This window comes from Aegilops tauschii, chromosome 2, assembly GCF_002575655.3.
Source record: "Aegilops tauschii subsp. strangulata cultivar AL8/78 chromosome 2, Aet v6.0, whole genome shotgun sequence".
NCBI classification, from domain to species: Eukaryota; Viridiplantae; Streptophyta; class Magnoliopsida; order Poales; family Poaceae; genus Aegilops; species Aegilops tauschii.
This window is the reverse complement of record NC_053036.3, coordinates 520,065,117-520,089,108: the sequence shown is the minus strand read 5'-3', so window position 1 is coordinate 520,089,108 and position 23,992 is coordinate 520,065,117. Positions and strand designations below refer to the sequence as shown.

Here is a 23,992-nt window from a genome sequence, read left to right as displayed (position 1 = left end):
CAGCGCCCCCTACACCACCACATACGAGGTTACAAAAGGGAGTTACTACAAGAATCAATTATAAGAATATTTCCAAATATGGTCTCACATGTTTGACAGGAGAATCTAGTGAGCCTAAAACTTTAGTTGCAGCTCTTGGAGACTCACGATGGAAACATGCAATGGAGGAAGAATTATCGGCTTTGCAACGTAACAAGATGTGGCACCTAGTCCCTCGCCGAGAAGGTACAAATCTCATTGACTGCAAATGGGTTTACAGAATTAAGCGAAAATCTGATGGTAGAATTGACCGCTACAAAGCTCGCCTAGTTGCAAAGGGTTTTAAACAACGCTATGGCATTGACTATGAGGACACTTTCAGTCATGTCGTCAAAGCCGCTACTATTCGCCTTGTACTCTCTGTTGCTGTTTCCAGGGGATGGTGTCTCAGACAGCTAGACGTACAGAACGCGTTTCTTCATGGTGTTCTGGAAGAAGAGGTGTACATGAAACATGCTCCTGGGTTTGAGGACAAAAATGCACCGTTCCATGTCTGCAAGCTTGACAAGGCCCTGTATGGACTCAAGTAAGCTCCTCGAGCGTGGTACTCTCGGTTGAGTATGAAACTGCAAGCACTTGGTTTTGCTCCATCCAAGTCTGACACGTCTTTGTTTATTTACAATAAGTTTCATACTGCCATGTTTGTTCTCATCTATGTCGATGATATTATTGTTACTAGCTCATCTAGTGAAGCAGTGACAGCCCTGTTAAATGATCTCAGGACAGACTTTGCTCTCAAAGACTTAGGAGACTTGCACTACTTCCTAGGTATTGAAGTACAGAAGACTGAGCATGGCACCCATCTATCACAAGGAAATTATGTTACTGACCTATTGAGCAGAATTGGCATGAAGGATTGCAAACCTTCACCAACTCCTCTATCTAGCTCAGAACCTCTCTCCCTGACAGAAGGAGAACTCCTGAATCAGGAAGATAGTACTAGCTACATGAGTATTGTTGGTGCACTTCAGTACTTAACTCTTACTAGGCCTGACATTTCCTTTGCAGTCAATAAAGTTTGTCAATTTCTACATGCACCTACCACAGCTTGCTGGACAGCAGCAAAACGCATCCTACGGTATGTAAAGAATACAGTAAGCATGGGTCTCACGATAAATCGATCCTCCTCCACTCGAGTCAGTGCCTTCTTTGATGCGGATTGGGCTGGTTGTGTGGATGATCGCCGGTCCATGGGGGGATTTGCTATCTTTCATGGACCAAATCTGATTTCTTGGTGTGCAAAGAAACAAGCTACTGTTTCCAGGTCCAGTACTGAAGCTGAGTACAAAGCATTGGCAAATGCTACAGCTGAGATCATTTGGGTTCAAGCTATATTAAATGAGCTTGGAATACTGCAAACCGAAACTCTACTTCTTTGGTGTGACAATCTTGGAGCAACTTACTTGTCTGCTAATCCAGTTTTTTATGCCAGAACTAAACACATCGAGATAGACTTTCACTTTGTCAGAGAAAGAGTTGCAAACAAAGAGTTGGAGATCCGGTTCATTCCATCCAATGATCAACTTGCAGACGGGTTCACAAAGGCACTACCAACTAGAAGCTTTGAAGAATTTCGTCGTAATCTCAACCTAGTTCGGTTTTGATTATGGGGGAGTGTTAAACATCATATGGTCACGGTACATTGTATGCGTTACATATCTTGTATATCAAGTCAGGTAGTTAGGGATAGAGCTGGTTTGTTGTTTAACTTTTATATCTCTTCTCCCTATCCCGCATGTATCTCCTGAGGTCGTTCCAACGATCTCTCCATGTAACGCCACGAGACGTCTCTCGTCAGAATCAATATATACCTGCGGCTCTCCCTGTTTGGAGAGTAGGAACGCTTCCATATTTCACACATGTGACCCAAGCACTTCTTGGATGAACTGCGTTGTTGCTTGCGGTACAATCCGTGAACATGCGTGATTTGAAATTGATTTCGTGCATTGACAATTGAAATGTTTTTGAAATGCACGCCGAAATGAGATTTACATACGCAACAGGACGAGAGAAATAACAAAAGGAAAGCTTTAGGAAATTAAATTCTGGGGATCATTTAGAAATGCAACCTAAAAAAACTCAGAATTTGTTTGGAAGCTATGCTTTGAGGCGGCTATTTGGAAATTAAGTTTTTGGTTCGATAAGAACTGTCTAAGCACACACGGCCAGATCGCTCGCGGTCCTCCACACTACGACTCCGCCAGCGCCTCCACGTTGATGGGGTGGACGTACATGCCGGGGTCGCTGAAGAGCGCCATCGCGGCCAGCCCCGACGCGGCTTTCGTCGGATGGTAGCTGTCCCAGAACATATAGTTGTCGCGGTTGTGGCAGAGCTTGGCGGAGGAGTTGCACTTGCCGCCGCCGCCGCAGCACGCCGTGTCTATCACCGTCAGGTCTGCCGAAAATCAACGACACGCACGGTGTTAGCATCATGCCGACACGTTACTGTCTCAAGTAAAATGTGAGGGTGTTGCCGACATACCGAAGCCAGCTCCGCCGCCGGGTTTGAAGATCATTTCGGCCATCGTCGCCGAGTCGGAGACGGAGTAGTTCATGCCGGCCCGATCTCGGCTGAGGTCCTTAAGCATCGAGGCTAGCATGGGGTACAGCTGCCTGGAGAGGTTGTTCGCCGCGCCGAGGCAGCCGAACTCGTCGGTGTCATCGTGTTTCTTGGCGATCGCCCTCTGCGACGGGCAGCACCCCACCAGCGCCGGGCTGACGATGCTGAACTTCCTCGCCCCGGCCGCGTGCAAGTCCTGCAGGTAGCCCCTGTAGTACGCGACCAGGCTTTCCAAGAAGGCGGTGTCGTTGCGCTTAGGGGGCGGGCTGTCGGGGTCGGCGTACTCGAACAGGTCGTTGCTGCCGACGCTGATGAAGAAGAGGGATCTGGAGAGCAGGTCGCCCGAGCCCTTCCCCATCTTCTTGACTGCCGACGTGAACTTCCCGACTTGGTCTGCCATGCAGAGCAGTTGCCCACACTGCGCAAAGAAAGCGGAGCCGGTGACTTCGTTATGTCGAACAATTTGGCTGGAAATAGAGTAAGTCACTGCTGTGCCTACAAGTTTTTGGCCGGTTTTGTTCTGTAGGCCTGACCCTCCCGATGCGAAGTTGATGCCGTTTTTCATCTGTCGAGCGATGCCCTTCTCCGGGAGGGATTGGAAAGCGGGTGGGCTCTCGTCGAATCCAAGAAACTGAGCTGGTCGTCCACACATGTATACACAATACAACAAGTTGGTCACCTCAATAGTCTTTGCAAGGGTACTTTGCGAATAGTGAAAGAACCACAAAAGAACGTCAAAATTTAGCTGAGGTGTTAATGCTCAGTGGCTCAGAAATTTCTTTTAAATAACTAGACTTGGCATTTGCTTTTACTACTTTTTATGTCACCATATATAATATTTTATAAGAGTACCCCCGGCGGCCCCCTATAGGCCTTGTAGAGTGCAAGATACTTGGAGGAAGTGTTACACAAATAAACCGATTTTTTTTTCCTTAAAGCACCAATGCTTATTTATAAAGAATATACGTTTAATTAGGCATCCCTACTATAGAAACAAGTACGGATGCTTAAGAAAAACTTGATTTATTTTACTCGGCATTTATACAAGTATTTTGCATTGTACAAGGCCTAAAAGACTATGTGTCTGGCACTACGGTGGATTCTCACCCTTTTTTCCCATTTTAGTGTTTGTTTGACATACTTTTACCTACTTGTATGGTCATTTTCACAACCGATTCTAAAACAAGCACAACACAACTCATTTCATTAACTGCAGACTGAACCAAGCTAGGAATATGTGAATTTGGGGATTAGGGTTCAGACAAATTTGAGTTTTTTTTTTCTTTTTTGGGTTGCCAAATTGGCTGAAGTTGTTGCAATATCTCCTTGTTTTTTTTAACTATCATTTGATTTGTGCACCATAGTAAATAGAAGGAGATTGCTCGTAGAGCTTAGGAACCTGATTGCCTTTTAGGAGTTTACTTGGAGGTCTTTTGTGTTGATTAGAAGGACTTGTCTAAATTTTTTCTATTTCTTCCATGTCATTTTAAAGACTGTGTCGTAATAATCTTGTTATGTTAATGCCAGCTGGGTCCTTTGTGGCCCTTCCTGTTTTCCAAAAAAGAATGGCCCTTGGAGAATGAATAAAGTTCAACATTATGTACACTATGATTATATCATGTAAGAGCATCTACAGCCGAGCGCCTCAAACGCCTGGGCGGACGGCCCGGTCAGTGACTGGTCAAAAAAAAGCGACACAAACAGACGCCTCAAACCCGCCTCGAACGCCAGGGCTGACCGGCACCCCTCATATCCAACCCAAATATGAGGCAGATATGGGGAGGCCCGAGCGCGTCCGCCACGTCGGACCCAGCCCACGCTGGCCCACCCGACCCAACATATTCCTCCCCATCCGCTCCCCGGATCAAACCCTAGCCACTTCACTCCACTTCCCTCTGCCACCCAAGCTCCCGTCCGGCGATTTACGGCCTTCTCCGGCATGGCGGGTAGCGGATCCGATTCCTACACCTCCAGATCCGTCGACCCCGAACTCATCACACGCAGCCCCGAGGAGGAGATGACCGGCTGGCTTGCGCTCCGCCTCTCCTGGTAGGAATAGGGCATGGCAGACGGCGGCACCTTGAGTCCCGTGAGCCGGCCCGTGTCCCATGTCCTAATCTACTTCGCCGGTGTCCGGACCAACACTTTGAGGGGCGCAGCCAGCCGCCGGACATGGGCACGGCGGGGCCAGATGGGTTCCGCTTAAGATTAGGTTTACGTTGCATGTAATTGTATGGATTTGAGGTTTTTATTTGAGATATCTGATTGTGGAATCAATTATTTGACATATAACTGGTCACTGTCCGCGGCCGTGCCCGGGCGCGTCCGCGGGCGTTTAAGGACTCAGATTTGCCAAGTCCGGCTGTAGATGCTCTAATGATTTGCTTCCGGTCCTCAGTCGCAAGCGCAAGGCCTATAACTAGGGTTTGAGGTGGTAGGAAGGAAAACCAGGGCTAAGAGTTGCCCTTGCCTCCAGCAATAATGGGATCATTGTTGCCGCTGCAAGAGCTTCGAGGGTTCAAGGATAGTGGAAAGTGTGTGAGCAAAGTGAGCTCAAATGCAAGACCTAGTGTTGTTGGTGATTTTTGCTTGTGTTGAGGATGACATGGTGAGTCACGCCATGAAACCAGTCGAGGTTATAGTTTGGAAACCTAATCCACTGAGTGGTCGATTTACTGGTGGGACCATCGGCATGGCTAGTTCAACACATACATTGCGCCACGTGACGCCACCAGAGTACTTTGGAGTATCTAAATAGCTAGACCCCACTAATTTATTTCTCTCAACATGCAAGTATGCCACCTCATGATTCAACATGCATGGAGAAAGCTTCAGCACAACAAGCAACCATGCATAATAAAAAACCACCTCCACATGGAAACATGCATGAGAATTTACATTCTGTTATGATATTATATCTATAATACCTAAATAGTTGATCTCCACTACTTCTAATTCTCTCAACATGCAAGCGATTCACCTCATCAGGTGTGCCACATCAGCATCCACTAACAATATTTTTCAGCCCATGCAAACCTTATTCCATTATCACCAATTCTCTCAACATGCAATCATCCCACTTCACCATACACTAACAATTTTTTCAGCCCATGCAAAGCATACTAATATGTTTATTTTTGTCATTGGACATATGTAGTAGACTAGATAATTATTTAACTTATTTACTTCCTAAAGGTTGTGAAATGCCCTGATTTACACAGAATGCAAGTACGGAATATTTACATGTTAAAATTAGTAGCTTTTGATGTATTTTTTTTTGTTCATATATAAGCCATATGTAATTAATCTTTATATTCCCGCGGCAACGCGTGGGGAAATTGCCTAGTTATACAATTGCCAAACACCACAAATCATATTTATTTCAGTTTTTGTCATATTATTACTCTACATATTCATGTTCTATACAACCAATTCTCACTTAATATATTGCTAAACAATCCGGCAAAAAAATTCTCCTTTACCCCCGAAAAAAAAGAGAACATTGTGAGGGTATCATCTAGTAATCTTTGTAAGGTGTACTCCCTAATTGGCGTTTTTTCCGTATAAGGGGAATACTTCAACAAATGAACACAAAACCAACTTAACCCAGTTGCTATGCTTTGCCTTGGATGTCTGGACTGGTTTCTTTGTTCACTCCCGACAACGTCAAATCGTAAGTACGAGGTTTCACTGCTCTGTCTATAGTCTGCTTCAGGCGACTGAAAGGCAGAAAAGAAAACGTTAACTAAAGGTGTTTGGCGCCTAGTGCCAAGATCGTCACCCCGTGACTCAAGGACAGCAGCCTTTCACAGTTTCGTTGGATCGTTACTGGCGCGACAACATAGATTTTTCACGTGTTCATCAGTAAGCCCATATTCAATTTCCTTGTGCATTGAACTCCTCTAACAAATACTCCTAGGTAAGATATAGTACTAGTAAAACTGAAGGGAGAAGGAAGTTTTGACGGCACCTAGCTGGTCAGCAAGGTTGTAGCCATTGCTGAAGCGGCCGGTGGGCTCGTGGGAGGGGTAGTCGACGCCGTACTTGGGGTAGTTGGCCCTGCAGGCGGGCGTGCAGTCCGGCAGCTTGTTGTTGTTGCCGACGTCCACCGTCGAGTCCCCGAACACGAAGATGGCCGGCACGAGCCGCTCCGGGCCAGGGGCGGGGGCGGGTGCGGGCGCGGGCGCGTCGCCGGCGCAGGCGCCTCGCAGCGCGAGCTCGAGCACGCACAGCGCGACGAGCGCGAACGGCCCGCCATGGCCGGCCATTGGTTCCGATGGAGCTCCGCTTACCTCGCGCTCTGCCGCACTTACGGCCTCCCCGCTTCCTCTCGGTGGTGGTCGGTCTCTGGTATGAGCGGTCATTAGAACGTGGCATTAGCACCCCTATATATCACTAAAAAAATAGCGCATTATAGCGTTGCTAATAGCACGCTATAGCGTATTGAGAATTGTCTCGCTAAATATATCGGTATACAACGTCTCGCTAATAGCACGCTAATAATATATTTTGAGGTCGAAGCTATTTTGCTGTAGCGCGCTATTTTTTTTATTGCTATACACCCGTGCGCGCGCCCAAGACGGCGCGAAGAATGACGCGACTATTATAAGCAAATGAGGTGCAACAATTGGCCACCTGCGGCAGTATCTTCGAGTCCTTCGCCGCAGTAGCGGTCCGTGCAACAATTGGATATGCTTTTTGTTCCGTGCTAGCTAACTAGCTGCCGGAGTACTACGTAATAAACTCCCAAACAAGTGGAGTTTTGCGGTGGCAACCTGCCATTGGCTTCTGGCGACCTTGAGCTAAAACGTACTACTCCCTATGGTTCAGTCCAAATTATACTAGTACTTCATAGGCCAGGAAGTTCATGGTAGTGAGTGGTGAAGAACTTTGCATCGGCTGCTAGTGCAGACAAGAAATTCAGAGGCTTGGATTTTCAGCCCGCGCGCGGTTGCAAGCCGCTGGCAGCGCGTGGATACGTACAAACTGGATAGAGACCGAGAAGCGACGTGCCCGCGACCCCGAGGATGGCGAGCGAGCGAGCTGACAGCCTGACACTGTGAACAAGCGCATGGAATGTATCAGCGCCGACCGGGACGTGGTCGGAGCGCCCTCGGGCCTCGGCCGCTCGCTACTTCGTCGAGGGCCAACACTTTGTTGTTTACCAACGTATCCGCGTGTAGAATATTGAGGTAATACGTACACAGGTACGTGACTGCATTCGTCAGGGAGGTCCAATGGGCATTTCTTGCCCATAACAACAGGCTCTGTTCCTATCGCATAGGCTAATCCCTGATTAATATGGGTACCGGGGTCTAGGTTATAGGATCCTAATCGGTTAGAGTTACGGAGGAGTTCTCCTAAACGTCGGTTGACTTGTCATGTACTCTAAGTCTTTTGGGTCCTCCTCTATAATAGGCGCATAGGTTGGTACGTCGTTGGCCGAGGGCTTAAACCGACCTAGGGGACATGGGTCGGCTTCCGGTACGATGAGGCACCTTGGGCCATAAAACTGTCAATCTTGGTAAAATAAAGAGGTAAATACACTGGGAGTCTTAAAACTTGCACGCGACGATCAGTTTAGTGCACAAACTTGTAAAATACGTGATTCTGGTTATCGAACTTGCGCGAGCGTGCAAATACGATCACATATCCCGTATGCGGACATATCCGATGCTTGTTTGGCACGCCAGAGTGTGCAAGGCCCACTGTCAGTGACAAGATGGCACTTGATGCAACATGTTCTTGCGTAAAACAGCCTCGCCTTTGTTTATTTGCAGAAAAAAATCATCATTGGTACCAAAAATATGTTCCAGTGAGGAGCGAAATACAGAAGCGGGTGGTGGGTCTTCGATCTAGCTAGCTTAGGTACGCACAAGAAATACCCAACCACTGCCACAGGAACATTTACGTGTCTAAAATGAGATGCAATTTCACTTATACTGAAAACGTCCGGGATTATCAACTAAATATGTGTCGTGCACATGACGTGACTTAATACAAGTAACATGTAGAATCAACAGTTTATGAAATATACACTTGTGTATTACATAAAATATATTTATTTAATACAGATATTTAAAACGTTATTAAATAAAAAAATTTAATGAATACAAAAAGAATTATACACTCGTGGCTTATATTTAAATTATACAAAATGATACTTATATTTAAATTATACAAAATGATGAATACAACATTTATTAAATATTTATGAATATTCACTTGTGTATAATTTTTAATCATGATTTATATTTAAAAAGAATATATAATTTACATATTAGACACGATTAAATATTCATACCAAGACTTTAGATTTTAATTATGAATATTTTACTTATACAAACATTGGATTATAAAAATGTGTGCATAATTATTGAAATTCTTGTATAATTAAAATAATATTTATGAATAGTAATTCTAAAAATACTTATATTATTATTATACAAATTTTTAATTAAAAAATATTATTTTAAAATAATACATGAACAAAGTTTTCTGCTCCAAAAATTCCAAAAAACGAACAGGTGCAACTATACATAATTATTTTATTATTACTATTTTTAAAATTATTATCTTTATTTTTAAATTATTCTAAAAAATCAAAACTATTTTTTTTACATTTATGAATATTTTAAAAAATATTTGCATTATAGTTATGCAAACATCTTTTACAATTCGTAAATATTATTTTAAAATAATACATGAACAATATTTGAAAGTCATTTTATTATTGAAATTATAATTTACATACTACATATCTATTAATCTGTAAAAAAAGGAGAGCAGATGCAAAATAGGCCGCACAAAATGAAACCCATTTCTGCTACACGAGCACCTTCGTTATAGTACAGTAAAGCAAAGTTACCCTACGTAAACATCTACAGGATTTGGTTGGAGTGGCTTGGCCGGATTGTGTCCTCGCCTTAGGCTTGTGTTCTAGACTAGGCGACACACTTTTTCGTGTTTAAATTTCGCTATATACTGTTAAGTGGGACCCACCAGTTGTTAATTTTTCTCAAATAAAAAAGGCTATGGCGTTTTGTGCAAAACAAGCCGCGCTGAGCGCCATCTGTTGCTGACAGCAGGCAGCCAAGCATAGGATATGCCCATGTACGGGATATGTGCCCGTATCTGCACACCTGCGCAAGTTCGATTATCAGAATCACGTATTTTACAAGTTTGTACACCAAACTGACTGTCGCGTGCGAGTTTGAAGACTACCGGTGTATTTATCTCTAAAATAAACATTATATATTCCGGAAAATTGTTCTGCGAGGAGTTTATCTCCTAACCATCTTCCGAGAGTGGTGTTTGGCTCCATCACCAATCAATCTGCTGCTAAGGCTAATGAAGGTTTCATCAAACCTTGTCAAAAATGAAGCCGCTACCTCCATCAGCAACCCAGTCAGAGTCAGACCATGCAAGTGCTTCTTAGTAATCATCTCCTGCCAAATACAATTGGAGTTTTTCAACTTCCAAAGCCATTTCATCAACAGGCATTTGTTCATAACCTCCAGATTCATGATCCCTAAGCAATTACAACTCTTAGGCATGGAAAGAACATGCAAATTCACTAACTGTTTTCTTTTTCTTGTCTTGAGTCTCCTGCCAGTCCATTCTGTCTCTGCTAGAATTCATCTTCTAAAACACACATTTTGGTGCTTCCAGGATGGATAGCATAAACAAAAGGAATACTAGTCAGACAGGAATTAACTAGAGTGATCTGGTCCTCCAATGGATAAAAGATTAATCCATCCAACCATCATTTTCTCAAAAAAAAAAAATCCCCGAATGTAACCCATTGTGAATTTCTCAGTCTTTTAGCATGCATAGGGAGCCACAGATATTTCAAAGGAAGAAGCCCAGCCTCATAGGTCAAAATTTTCTTTACTCTTCCACTCTCGAATTGGCATCCCCCAGGAAATAAATCTCACTCTTGTGAAAACTGATTTTCAACCCAGACAATTGCCCAAACACACGTAGCAAAGTTTTAAATAGCCGGTGGCTATAGGATTCATCTATAACTGTCCAAATTTTTTTTGAAAATAGCCGGCTATAGTCTCGTTATAGCTGATTTGGAGGACTGCCACTATATGGCATAGCCCGCATAGAGTACAAATTCAAATTCAGAACCTTCTCTAGGTCATCTTTCCATAAGGAAGGTGATATCATCAGCATACTACAAAATGGCTAGACCACCATCAAGATATAAAGGGTCTCTTTGTCTTACCTTTAAAAGTAGAAAGTAGGGGGCTATATGTGTTTGGAAACGTAGCATGCAATTTCAAAAAAAAATCCTACGCTCACGCAAGATCTATCTAGGAGATGCATAACAACGAGAGGGGTAGAGTGTGTCCACGTACCCTCGTAGACCGAAAGCGGAAGCGTTTGTTCGTTCCGACCGATCAAGCACCGAACGTACGGCACCTCCGAGTTCTACACACGTTCAGCTTGATGACGTCCCTCGAACTCTTGATCCAGCAAAGTGTCGAGGGAGAGTTCCATCAGCATGACGGCGTGGTGACGGTGATGATGAAGTGATCCGCGCAGGGCTTTGCCTAAGCACTACGTGAATATGACCGGAGGTGTAAACTGTGGAGGGGGGGCGCCGCACACGGCTAACAATGTTTGTTGTGTGTTCTAGCGGTGCCTCCCCCACATATATATAGGTTGGAGGGGAGGAGAGGCAGCCAAGGGGGCACCCCAAGTAGGAGGAATCCTACTTGGGGTCCTCCCAATTCGGCCTCCCCTCTTTCCTATTCCTATTCGGAGTAGGAAGGGGAGAGGGGGAAGGGGAAATCCTATTCCCCTTTTCTTTTCCTCCTTCCCCTTTTCTACTCCAATTTGTCCAGCCCATATGAGGGGGACGAACCAGCTCCTCTGTGGCTGGTGCATTTCCCCTCTTTGCCCATAAGGCCCATATCTTTGCCGGGGGTGCCCGGCACCCCTTCCGGTGACCCGATAAGTACCCGGTGCATCCCGGTGTCTCAATACCATTGTCCTATATATAAATATTTACCTCTTGACTATTTCAAGACTCCTCGTCATGTCCGTGATCTCATCCGGGACTCTGAACAACATTCGGTCACCAAATCACATAACCCATATAATACAAATTCGTCATCAAACGTTAAGCGTGCGGACCCTACGGGTTCGAGAACTATGTAGACATGACCGAGACACTTCTCCGGTCAATAACCAATAGAGGAACCTGGATGCTCATATTGGTTCCTGCATATTCTACGAAGATCTTTATCGGTCAAACCGTAATGACAACATACGTTATTCCCTTTGTCATCGGTATGTTACTTGCCCGAGATTCGATCGTCGGTATCTTCATACCTACTTCAATCTCGTTACCGGCAAGTATCTTTACTCGTTTTGTAATACATCATCCCGCAACTAACTCATTAGTCACATTGCTTGCAAGGCTTCTTATGATGTGTATTACCGAGAGGGCCCAGAGATACCTCTCCGATACTCGAAGTGACAAATCCTAATCTCGATCTAGGCCAACCCAACAAACACCTTCAGAGATACCTGTAGAGCATCTTTATAATCACCCAGTTATGTTGTTACGTTTGATAGCACACAAGGTATTCCTCCGGTATCCGAGAGTTGCATAATCTCATAGTCAAAGGAATATGTATATGACATGAAGAAAGCAATAGCAATAAAACTTAACGATCATTATGCTAAGCTAACGGATGGGTCTTGTCCATCACATCATTCTCCTAATGATGTGATCCCGTTCATCAAATGTAAACACATGTCTATGGTTAGGAAACTTAACCATCTTTGATTAACGAGCTAGTCTAGTAGAGGCTTACTAGGGACATGGTGTTTTGTCTATGTATCCACACATGTATCAAGTTTCCGGTTAATACAATTATAGCATGAATAATAAACATTTATCATGATATAACGAAATATAAAATAACAACTTTATTATTGCCTCTAGGGCATACTTCCTTCAGTCTCCCACTTGCACTAGAGTCAATAATCTAGTTCACATCGCCATGTGATTTAACACCAATAGATCACACGTTATGTGATTAACACCCATAGTTCACATCGCCATGTGACCAACACCCAAAGGGTTTACTAGAGTCAATAATCTAGTTCACATCGCCATGTGATTAGCACCCAAAGAGTACTAAGGTGCGATCATGTTTTGCTTGTGAGAGAAGTTTAGTCAACGGGTCTACCACATTCCGATCCGTATGTATTTTGTAAATTTCTATGTCTACAATGCTCTGCATGGAGCTACTCTAGCTAATTGCTCCAACCTTCAATATGTATCCAGATTGAGACTCAGAGTCATCTAGATCGGTGTTAAAGCTTTCATCGATGTAACTCTTTACGATGAACTCTTTATCACCTCCATAACCAAGAAATATTTCCTTAGTCCTCTAAGGATAATTTTGACCGTTGTCCAGTGATCTACTCCTGGATCACTATTGTACCCCTTTGCCAAACTCATGGCAAGGTACGTAATAGGTTTGGTATACAGCATGACATACTTTATACAACCTATGGCTGAGGCATAGGGAATGACTTTCATTCTCTCTCTATCTTTTGTCATGGTTGGGTTTTGAGTCTTACTCAACTTCATACCTTACAACTCAGGCAAGAACTCCTTCTTTGACTGATCCATTTTGAACTCCTTCAAAATCTTATCAAGGTATGTACTCATCGAAAGTCTTATCAAGCGTCTTGATCTATCTTTATAGATCTTGATGCCCAATATGTAAGTAGCTTCACCGAGGTCTTTCTTTGAGAAACTCCTTTCAAACACTCCATTATGCTTTCGAGAAAATTCTACGTCATTTCCGATCAACAATATGTCATTCACATGTACTTATCAAAAAGGTTGTAGTGCTCCAATATAGGCTTCACCGCAAGTCCGTATAAAACTATATGCTTTGATCAACTCATCAAAGCGTGTATTCCAACTCCGAGATGCTTGCACCAGTCCATAGATGGATCGCTGGAGCTTGCACACTTTGTTAGCACCTTTAGGATTGAGAAAACCTTCTGGTTGCATCATATACAACTCTTCTTTAATAAATCCATTAAGGAATGCAGTTTTTAAATCCATTTGCCAGATTTCATAAAATGCAACAATTGCTAACATGATTCGGACAGACTTTAAGCATCAATACGAGTGAGAAAATATCATCGTAGTCAACACCTTGAACTTGTCAAAAACCTTTTGCGACAATTCGAGCTTTGTAGATAGTAACACTACTATCAGCGTTCGTCTTCCTCTTGAAGATCCATTTATTCTCGATGGCTCACCGATCATCGGGCAAGTCAATCATAGTCCATACTTTTTTCTCATACATGGATCCTATCTCAGATTTCATGGCCTCAAGCCATATCGGAATCTGGGCTCATCATTGCTTCCTCATAGTTCGTAGGTTCGTCATGGTCTAGTAACATGATTTCCAGAATAGGATTACCATAACACTGGTGCGGAACATGCTCTGGTTAACCTACGAGGTTCGTTAGTAACTTGATCTGAAGTTTCATGATCATCATCATTAGCTTCCTCTCTAGTTAGTGTAGGCATCACGGGAACAGTTTTCTATGATGAGCCACTTTCCAATTCGAGAGAAGGTACAATTACCTCATCAAGTTATACTTTCCTCCCACCCACTTCTTTTGAGAGAAACTCCTTCTCTAGAAAGGATCCATTCTTAGCAACAAAGACCTTGCCTTCGGATCTGTGATAGAAGGTGTACCCAATAGTTTCTTTTGGGTATCCTATGAAGACGTGATGCGTCTCCATCGTATCTACTTTTCCAAACACTTTTGCCCTTGTTTTGGACTCTAACTTGCATGATTTGAATGGAACTAAGCCGGAATGACGTTGTTTTCAGCAGAATTGCCATGGTGTTATTTTTGTGCAGAAATAGAAGTTCTCGGAATGACCTGAAACTTCACGGAGAATATTTTGGAATATATAAAAAAAATACTGGCGAAGGAATCAAGACCAGGGGGGCCACACCCTGTCCATGAGGGTGGGGGCGCGCCTACCCCCCTGGGCACGCCCCCCTGTCTCGTGGGCCCCCTGGAGCTCCACCGACCTCAACTCCAACTCTATATATTCCCGTTCGGGGAGAAAAAATCATAGAGAAGGATTCATCGCGTTTTACGATATGGAGCCGCCGCCAAGCCCTAATCTCTCTCGGGAGGGCTGATCTGCAGTCCGTTCGGGGCTCCGGAGAGGGGAATCCGTCGCCGTCGTCATCATCAACCTTCCTCCATCACCAATTTCATGATGCTCACCGCCGTGGGTGAGTAATTCCATCGTAGGCTTGCTGGACGGTGATGGGTTGGATGAGATTTATGATGTAATCGAGTTAGTTTTGTTAGGGTTTGATCCCTAGTATCCATTATGTTCTGAGATTGATGTTGCTATGACTTTGCTATGCTTAATGCTTGTCACTAGGGCCCGAGTGCCATGATTTCAGATCTGAACCTATTATGTTTTCATGAATATATGTGAGTTCTTGATCCTATCTTGCAAGTCAATAGTCACCTACTATGTGTTATGATCCGGTAACCCTGAAGTGACAATAATCGGGACCACTCCCGGTGATGATCGTAGTTTGAGGAGTTCATGTATTCACTAAGTGTTAATGCTTTGGTCCGGTACTCTATTAAAAGGAGGCCTTAATATCCATTAGTTTCCAATAGGACCCCGCTGCCACGGGAGGGTAGGACAAAAGATGCCATGCAAGTTCTTTTCCATAAGCACGTATGACTATATTCGGAATACATGCCTACATTACATTGATGAACTGGAGCTAGTTCTGTGTCACCCTATGTTATAACTGTTGCATGAGGAATCACATTCGACATAATTATCCGTCATTGATCCAATGCCTATGAGCTTTTCACATATTGATATTTGCTTAGTTACTTTACCATTGCCACTGCTACAATTACTACAAAACTGCTACTGTTACTTTTGCCACTGTTACCGTTACTTCCATACCACTTTGCTACTAAATAATTTGCTGCAGATACTAAGTTTTCCAGGTGTGTTTGAATTGACAACTCAACTGCTAATACTTGAGAATATTCTTTGGCTCCCCTTGTGTCGAATCAATAAATTTGGGTTGAATACTCTACCCTCGAAAACTGTTGCGATCCCCTATACTTGTGGGTTATCAAGACTATTTTCTGGCGCCGTTGCCGGGGAGCATAGCTCTATTCTTTGAGTCACTTGGGATTTATATCTGCTGATCACTATGAGGAACTTGAAAGACGAAAAAACCAAGATTTATCCCTCAACTACGAGGGTTATGTTATGGATGAAGAAACTGCTAGAGATTTTCTTGCTTGCAATGATAGATATGATCTTAAGAAATTATTAGCTAAGCTGAAAGAAAAATCTTTGAATGCTAGAATGAAATATGACCCTGCTTTTGCTACTTCACCTATCTGTATTTCCGATAAGGATTATGATTTCTCTATCGATCCTGAGATAATTACTTTGGTTGAATCTGATCCTTTCTATGGCTATGAATCTGAAACTGTTGTGGCACATCTTACTAAATTAAATGATATAGCCACCCTATTCACTCATGAGGAGAAAATTTGTTACTACTATATCCTTAAGTTATTTCCGTTCTCATTAAAGGGTGATGCTAAAACATGGTTTAATTCTCTTGATCCTGGTGTGTGCGTAGTCCCCAAGATATGATTTATTACTTCTCTGCTAAATATTTCCCCGCTCATAAGAACAAGCTGCCTTAAGGGAAATATATAATTTTGTGCAAATTGAAGAAGAGAGTCTCCCACAAGCTTGGGGGAGGCTTCTCCAATTACTTAATGCTTTGCCTGATCATCCTCTCAAGAAAAATGAAATGCTTGATATCTTTTATAATGGACTAACCGATGCTTCCAAAGACCACCTGGATAGTTGTGCTGGTTGTGTTTTCAGGGAAATAACTGTTGATCAAGCTGAATTGCTATTGAATAATATGTTGAGTAATGAAAATGATTGGACACTTCCTGAACCAACTCCTAAACCAACTCCGAAGAAAAGGGGTATTCTATTTCTCAATCCTGAAGATATGCAAGAGGCAAAGAAATCTATGAAAGAGAAGGGTATTAAAGCTGAAGATGTTCAGAATTTACCACCTATTGAAGAAATTCATGGTCTTGATAACCCGACACAGGTAGTAAAGGTAAATTCTCTCTATAGATATGATAAAGCTGAAATCCCGTCTACTAAGTTTGCTAGCCAATGCTTGCATGAGTTTGATGACTTTATGGTTAAACAAGAAAACTTCAATGCTTATGTTGGTAGACAACTGAAACGTAATGTTTATATGATTGAACACTTGAGTGATTATATGTCTAGAGTTAAAGGTGAACTTAAACTCATTAGTAAACATGCTTCTATGGTTACCACTCCAGTAGAACAAGTGCTTAAAGCTCAGAATGATCTGCTCAATGAATTAAATAATAAGAAAAATGATAATGTTGTTAGAGTTATGACTAGAGGGGGTAAAATGACTCAGGAACCTTTGTATCCTGAGGGTCACCCTAAGAGAATTGAGCAAGATTCTCAGAGAACTAATGTTGATGCACCTAGACCTTCTAAGAGGAAGAAAAAGAAAAATGATAGGACTTTGCATGCTTCTAGTGAACCTGTTGTTGACACGCCTTAGAATCCCAATGATATTTCTATTTCTGATGCTGAAACACAATTTGGTAATGAACATGAACCTAGTGATAATGTTAATAATGATGTTCATGTTGATGCTCAACCTAGCAATGACAATGAGGTAGAGATTGAACCTGCTGTTGATCTTGATAACCCACAATCAAAGAATCAACGTTATGATAAGAGAGACTTCGTTGCTAGGAAGCACGGTAAAGAAAGAGAACCATGGGTTCAGAAACCCATGCCTTTTCCTCCTAAACCATCCAAGAAAAAGGATGATGAGGATTTTGAGCGCTTTGCTGAAATGATTAGACCTATCTTTTTGCGTATGTGTTTAACTGATATGCTTAAAATGAATCCTTATGCTAAGTATATGAAAAAAATTGTTACAAATAAAAGAAAGATACCAGAAGCTGAAATTTCCACCATGCTTGCTAATTATACTTTTAAAGGTGGAATACCTAAGAAACTTGGAGATCCAGGAGTACCAACTATACCATGCTCCATTAAAAGAAACTATGTTAAAACTGCTTTATGTGATCTTGGAGCCGGTGTTAGTGTTATGCCTCTCTCTTTATATCGTAGACTTGATTTGAATAAGTTGACACCTACTGAAATATCTTTGCAAATGGCCGATAAATCAACTGCTATACCTATCGGTATTTGTGAGGATGTGCCTGTTGTGGTTGCAAACGTTACTATTTTAACGGACTTTGTTATTCTTAATATTCCCGAGGACGATAGTATGTCGACTATCCTTGGTAGACCATTTTCGAATACTGCAGGGGCTGTTATTGATTGCAACAAAGGCAATGTCACTTTTCATGTTAATGGTAATGAGCATATGGTACACTTTCCGAGGAAACAACCTCAAGTCCATAGTATAAATTCTATTGGAAAAATTCCAACGATTACTATTGGAGGTTTTGAATTTCCTCTTCCTACTGTCAAGAAGAAATATGATATTCTTATTATTGGGTACGTGCATATCCCCGTTGAGGTAACCTAGTGCTATGCGAAAATTCTCCGGTTTCATGCGATTCGGAATGAGTTTGTTAACAAGACTTGATCAACCTTGTTAGTGGATTCCTTTTGATGAGCATGATATGGATGAAGTTAGAAAGCACAACTCTCTGTACCCTCCTTTTACTTTCTGTTATTTAGATTAAATAAAGCAAAAATAGTATTTTCTGTCTGTTTTTTGAATTATCCTTGCAATAAAAAAATACCCCAAAAATAAAAGTTCTCCAAATGCCCTGAAATTGAAATATGATTTTTTTGTAGAATATTTAAGAATATCTGGCACTGAGAACACACCAGAGGGGGCAACCACCTGGCCACGAGGGTGCAGGGCGCGCCCCCTGCCTCGTGGGCCTCGTGGCCCCCCTCCACTTATTCCAGCACCCACACACTTCGTCTTCCTCCAGAAAAAATCACCACACAGCTCAAACTCGTGTTCTAGCTCGTTTTGCTGCAATTTTCGATCTCCTTGCTCAAAGCTCTACTCACAAAACTGCTTTGGGGGATTGTTCTTCGGTATGTGACTCCTCCAATGGTCCAATTAGTTTTTGTTCTAGTGCTTTATTTATTGCAAATTTTTGCTGCTTAAGTGACCCTGTTCTTGAGCTTGCATGTCAAATTTATTTGGTCCAAGTAGTTCTAATGCATGACATAGTCTCTAGGCGCTTGTGGGAGTAGTTGCTATCAATCTTGTTGAGTTTGGTTCACTTTTATTTTGAGTTACTAAAAATTTCAGAAATTTTCAGAAAATGATGAAGAGATTGTTGAGAGGTTCTTCGAGCCGAAGCTCGAAGGATAAGCAAAGTGAAGAGAATAAGAAGCCCAAATATAATCTTCCTCGCACCACGGAAGTTCGTCCGTGTGAATGGCCTTGTGATGAATTATTCAGAGCGGCCGGGATTCATGATGATTTTTATTATTTGACTGAGAATGCGGGCCTTGCCGACTTCCTCCGCGACCAGCGCGAACAGTATCTCCTCCTCACTAATATTTTCGTGCAAAATTTTCATTTCCATGCTAGGAGATCACCACCTTCAGTGGATTTTTATTTGTATGATGAGTTTAAGGAGATGTCACTTTATGATTTTTGTGCGGTTTGCAAGTTACCCTTTGCGGGCAGCATAGAGGAACCACATCGTAATGATGTGGAAGGGTTTATTGATATGATTGCTGTAGGGGAAACAAGGAAAGTTTTCGATGCAAGAATCACTAGCATACATTTTCCTGTTCTGCGTTACTTTGCAATATTTGCTAGTAGTTGCTTAATTGGTCGTGGGAACAGTGGAATCCTTAGTGCCCCTGATATTGTTATTTTGCGCCATGCCTTGTTTCGTGATACTACCTTCAGTTTAGGCGCTATTGTTGCTAAACGGTTAAATCTGAACCGTACAAAGGGTCCCATCTTTGGAGGCATCTTTGCTTCGTGCCTTGCTGCACACTTTAACATACCTATCAGGCATTATGAGAAAGAGGAAAAGTTGTTACCTCCTATTTATCTAGATTATAAGAGTATGGTAGCACATGATTTCATTGTTAAAGATAAGAAGAAGATGCTTAAGTATAAATTGATATTTGATAAAAATTATTGTGAGATTATTACCTTGCCTGCGCCCTCTTTATTTAACATATTTTCAGGCACGTACCTCATTTTGCCGGAGGCCATTCATGCATACTTGAGCGTGACACCTGCTCCAGAGGCTGAACCGGAACCACCACTTGACCCTTATCGGCAATCTATTTATCAGTGGGATCCGGAGGAGCTCGCTAACTAGTGGCACCCCGAGGATCCTCCTCGGTACACCGGAGAGAGTAGCTTTGATCCGTGGGCATAGACCAACTTAGGCCAAAAGTCTAAGCTTGGGGGAGTACGTATTTCTCACCGACATTACATTCATGTTCACACACTCATCCCAGTTGTCGGTGCCCATACTTTTTCATTGTAATATCCATGCTAGTTTATTTTCCTTATTCTTGCTTTCTTCTTGTGTGTTTGAAAAACCTTAAGAAAAACAAAAAAAAATTAGTTGTAGCTTTTAGCTAGTTTACTTTCCATGCCTGTAGTAGTAATAATTAAAAGAAAACCCAAAAAGATTTCTCGTTCTTCTTTTGCTTGTTGGGAGCTTTCACGTGTAAATAGTTTTATTTCTTTTCTTTTCTTTGGGGGTCGAGAGGAGAAGACCATAATGAAAATGTTGAAGTGGTTGTTATATGCATTATTGTTGATTTAACAAAGAGCCCATGTTACCTTGTCTTATCCTTTGTATTAAATGCTTGCAGATTCCATCTTAGTCCAATTGCACGTGCACTATTATTATTATCCACACCGTTCGGCCGTGCAAGTGAAAGGCAATAATGACGATATATGATGGACTTATTGAGATGAGAAAAGCTGGATGAACTCAACCTCTCTTGTTTTTGTAAATATGATTAGTTCATCGTTCCTGATTCAGCCTATTATGAATGAAACATGTTTGCAATGACAATTAGAGATTATAGTTGCTCATGCCATGCTTAATTAGCTAGGAGTTTATAATGGTTTACCTTGCGTGCCAACATGCTATTAAAATGGTTGTAATGTGGTATGATAGGGTGGTATCCTCCTTTGAACGAATCGAGTGGCTTGACTTGGCACATGTTCACGCATGTAGTTGAAACAAAATCAACATAGCCTCCACGATATTTATGTTCATGGTGGATTATATCCTACTCATGCTTGCACTCAATGTTTATTAATTTTAATGCATGTTCATGACTGTTGTTGCTCTCTAGTTGGTCGCTTCCCAGTCTTTTTCTAGCCTTCACTTGTACTAAGCGGGAATACTGCTTGTGCATCCACTTCCATAAACCCCAAAGTTATTCCATATGAGTCTACCATACCTTCCTATATGCGGTATCTACCTGCCGTTCCAAGTGAATTTGTATGTGCCAAACTCTAAACCTTCAAATGAAATTCTGTTTTGTATGCTCGAATAGCTCATGTATCAACTAGGGTTATCTGTATCTTCCATGCTAGGCGGGTTATTCTCAAGAGGAGTGGACTCCGCTCCTCACTCACGAGAAAATGGCTGGTCGCCGGGATGCCCAGTCCCATGCTTAAATCAAAATAATTGCAAACAAAACTCCCCCAGGACTGTTGTTAGTTGGAGGCACCCGTTGTTTCGGGCAAGCCATGGATTGATGCTTGTTGGTGGTGGGGGAGTATAAATTTTACCATTCTGCTTGGGAACCGCCTATAATGTGTGTAGCATGGAAGATATCGAGATCTCTCGGTTGTTATGTTGACAATGAAAGTATGCCACTCAAAATATTATTTATCTCTATTTCAAAATCAAGCTCTGACACCTGTACAAATCCCTGCTTCCCTCTGCGAAGGGCCTATCTATTTACTTTTATGTTGAGTCATCATCCTCTTATTAAAAAGCACCAGTTGGGGAGCACTGCTGTCATTTATATGCATTACTATTAGTTTACATTGAGTATGACTGGATCTCTTTTACCTTGAATTACAATGTCTAGTCGGTCCTTGATCTTCAGAGGTGCTCTGCATTTATGTTTTGCGGTCTCAGAAAGGGCCAGCGAGATGCCATCTTGTTATATCATATTATGATTGTTTTGAGAAAGTGTTGTCATCCGAGATTTATTATTATTGCTCGCTAGTTGATTATGCCATTGATATGATTAAACATAAGACCTAAATGTTATTGTGAATATGGTTAGTTCATAATCTTTGCTGAAAACTTGGATGTTGGCTTTACATATTTACAACAACAAGAGCAAACAAAGTTTGTAAAAGTTTTTCTTTATCACTTTCAGTTTGTCAACTGAATTGCTTGAGGACAAGCAAAGGTTTAAGCTTGGGGGAGTTGATACGTCTCCATCGTATCAACTTTTCCAAACACTTTTGCCCTTGTTTTGGACTCTAACTTGCATGATTTGAAAGGAACTAACCCGGACTCACGTTGTTTTTAGCAGAATTGCCATGGTGTTATTTTTATGCAGAAATAAAAGTTCTCGGAATGACCTAAAACTTCACGAAGAATATTTTTGGAATATATAAAAAATACTGGCGAAAGAATCAAGACCAGGGGGCCCACACCCGGTCCACGAGGGTGGGGGCGCGCCTACCCCCTGGGCGCGCCCCCTGTCTCGTGGGCCCCCTGGAGCTCCACCGACCTCAACTCCAACTCTATATATTCCCGTTCGGGGAGAAAAAATCATAGAGAAGGATTCATCGCATTTTACGATATGGAGCCGCCGCCAAGCCCTAATCTCTCTCGGGAGGGCTGATCTGCAGTCCGTTCGGGGCTCCGGAGAGGGGAATCCGTCGCCGTCGTCATCATCAACCTTCCTCCATCACCAATTTCATGATGCTCACCGCCGTGGGTGAGTAATTCCATCGTAGGCTTGCTGGACGGTGATGGGTTGGATGAGATTTATGATGTAATCGAGTTAGTTTTGTTAGGGTTTGATCCCTAGTATCCATTATGTTCTGAGATTGATGTTGCTATGACTTTGCTATGCTTAATGCTTGTCACTAGGGCCCGAGTGCCATGATTTCAGATCTAAACCTATTATGTTTTCATGAATATATGTGAGTTCTTGATCCTATCTTGCAAGTCAATAGTCACCTACTATGTGTTATGATCCGGTAACCCCGAAGTGACAATAATCGGGACCACTCCCGGTGATGACCGTAGTTTGAGGAGTTCATGTATTCACTAAGTGTTAATGCTTTGGTCCGGTACTCTATTAAAAGGAGGCCCTAATATCCCTTAGTTTCCAATAGGACCCCGCTGCCACGGGAGGGTAGGACAAAAGATGTCATGCAAGTTCTTTTCCATAAGCACGTATGACTATATTCGGAATACATGCCTACATTACATTGATGAACTGGAGCTAGTTTTGTGTCACCCTATGTTATAACTGTTGCATGAGGAATCGCATCCGACATAATTATCCATCATTGATCCAATGCCTACGAGCTTTTCACATATTGATCTTTGCTTACATACTTTACCGTTACCACTGCTACAATTACTACAAAACTGCTACCGTTACTTTTGCCACTGTTACCGTTACTTCCATACCACTTTTCTACTATATAGTTTGCTGCAGATATTAAGTTTTCCAGGTGTGGTTGAATTGACAACTCAACTGATAATACTTGAGAATATTCTTTGGCTCCCCTTGTGTCGAATCAATAAATTTGGGTTGAATACTCTACCCTCGAAAACTGTTGCGATCCCCTATACTTGTGGGTTATCAAGACGCACTTCTCCGATTTGGGTTCGAGCTTATCAGGCTGAAGCTTTTTCAATAAGCATCACAACCCCAAACTTTAAGAAACGACAGCTTAGGTTTCTTGCCAAACCATAGTTCATACGGTGTCATCTCAACAGATTTAGACGGCGCCCTATTTAACGTGAATGCAGTTGTATCTAATGCATAACCCCAAAACAATAGTGGTAAATCGGTAAGAGACATCATAGATCGCACTATATCTAATAAAATACGGTTACGACGTTTGGACACACCATTACGATGTGGTGTTCCAGGTGGCGTGAGTTGTGAAACTATTCCACATTGTTTTAAATTAAGACCAAACTCATAACTCAAATATTCGCCTCCGCGATCTGATCTTAGAAACTTTATTTTCTTGTTACGATGATTCTCCACTTCACTCT

At 42.3% G+C, this 23,992-nt stretch overlaps 1 protein-coding gene across 1 annotated transcript; it reads right to left on the bottom strand.

Annotated features, from left to right (window-relative positions):
- Positions 1–2,020: 2,020 nt before the first annotated feature.
- On the bottom strand, positions 2,021–6,867 carry LOC109758336 (GDSL esterase/lipase At5g55050-like). Its single transcript, XM_020317190.2, has 4 exons — positions 6,570–6,867; positions 3,099–3,235; positions 2,522–3,017; positions 2,021–2,434 (listed from the first exon to the last, which is right to left on the bottom strand). The coding sequence occupies exons 1-4, from the start codon at positions 6,865–6,867 to the stop codon at positions 2,229–2,231; spliced, it is 1,137 nt and encodes a 378-aa protein (XP_020172779.1). The 3' UTR covers positions 2,021–2,228.
- Between the last annotated feature and the right edge of the window lie 17,125 nt (positions 6,868–23,992).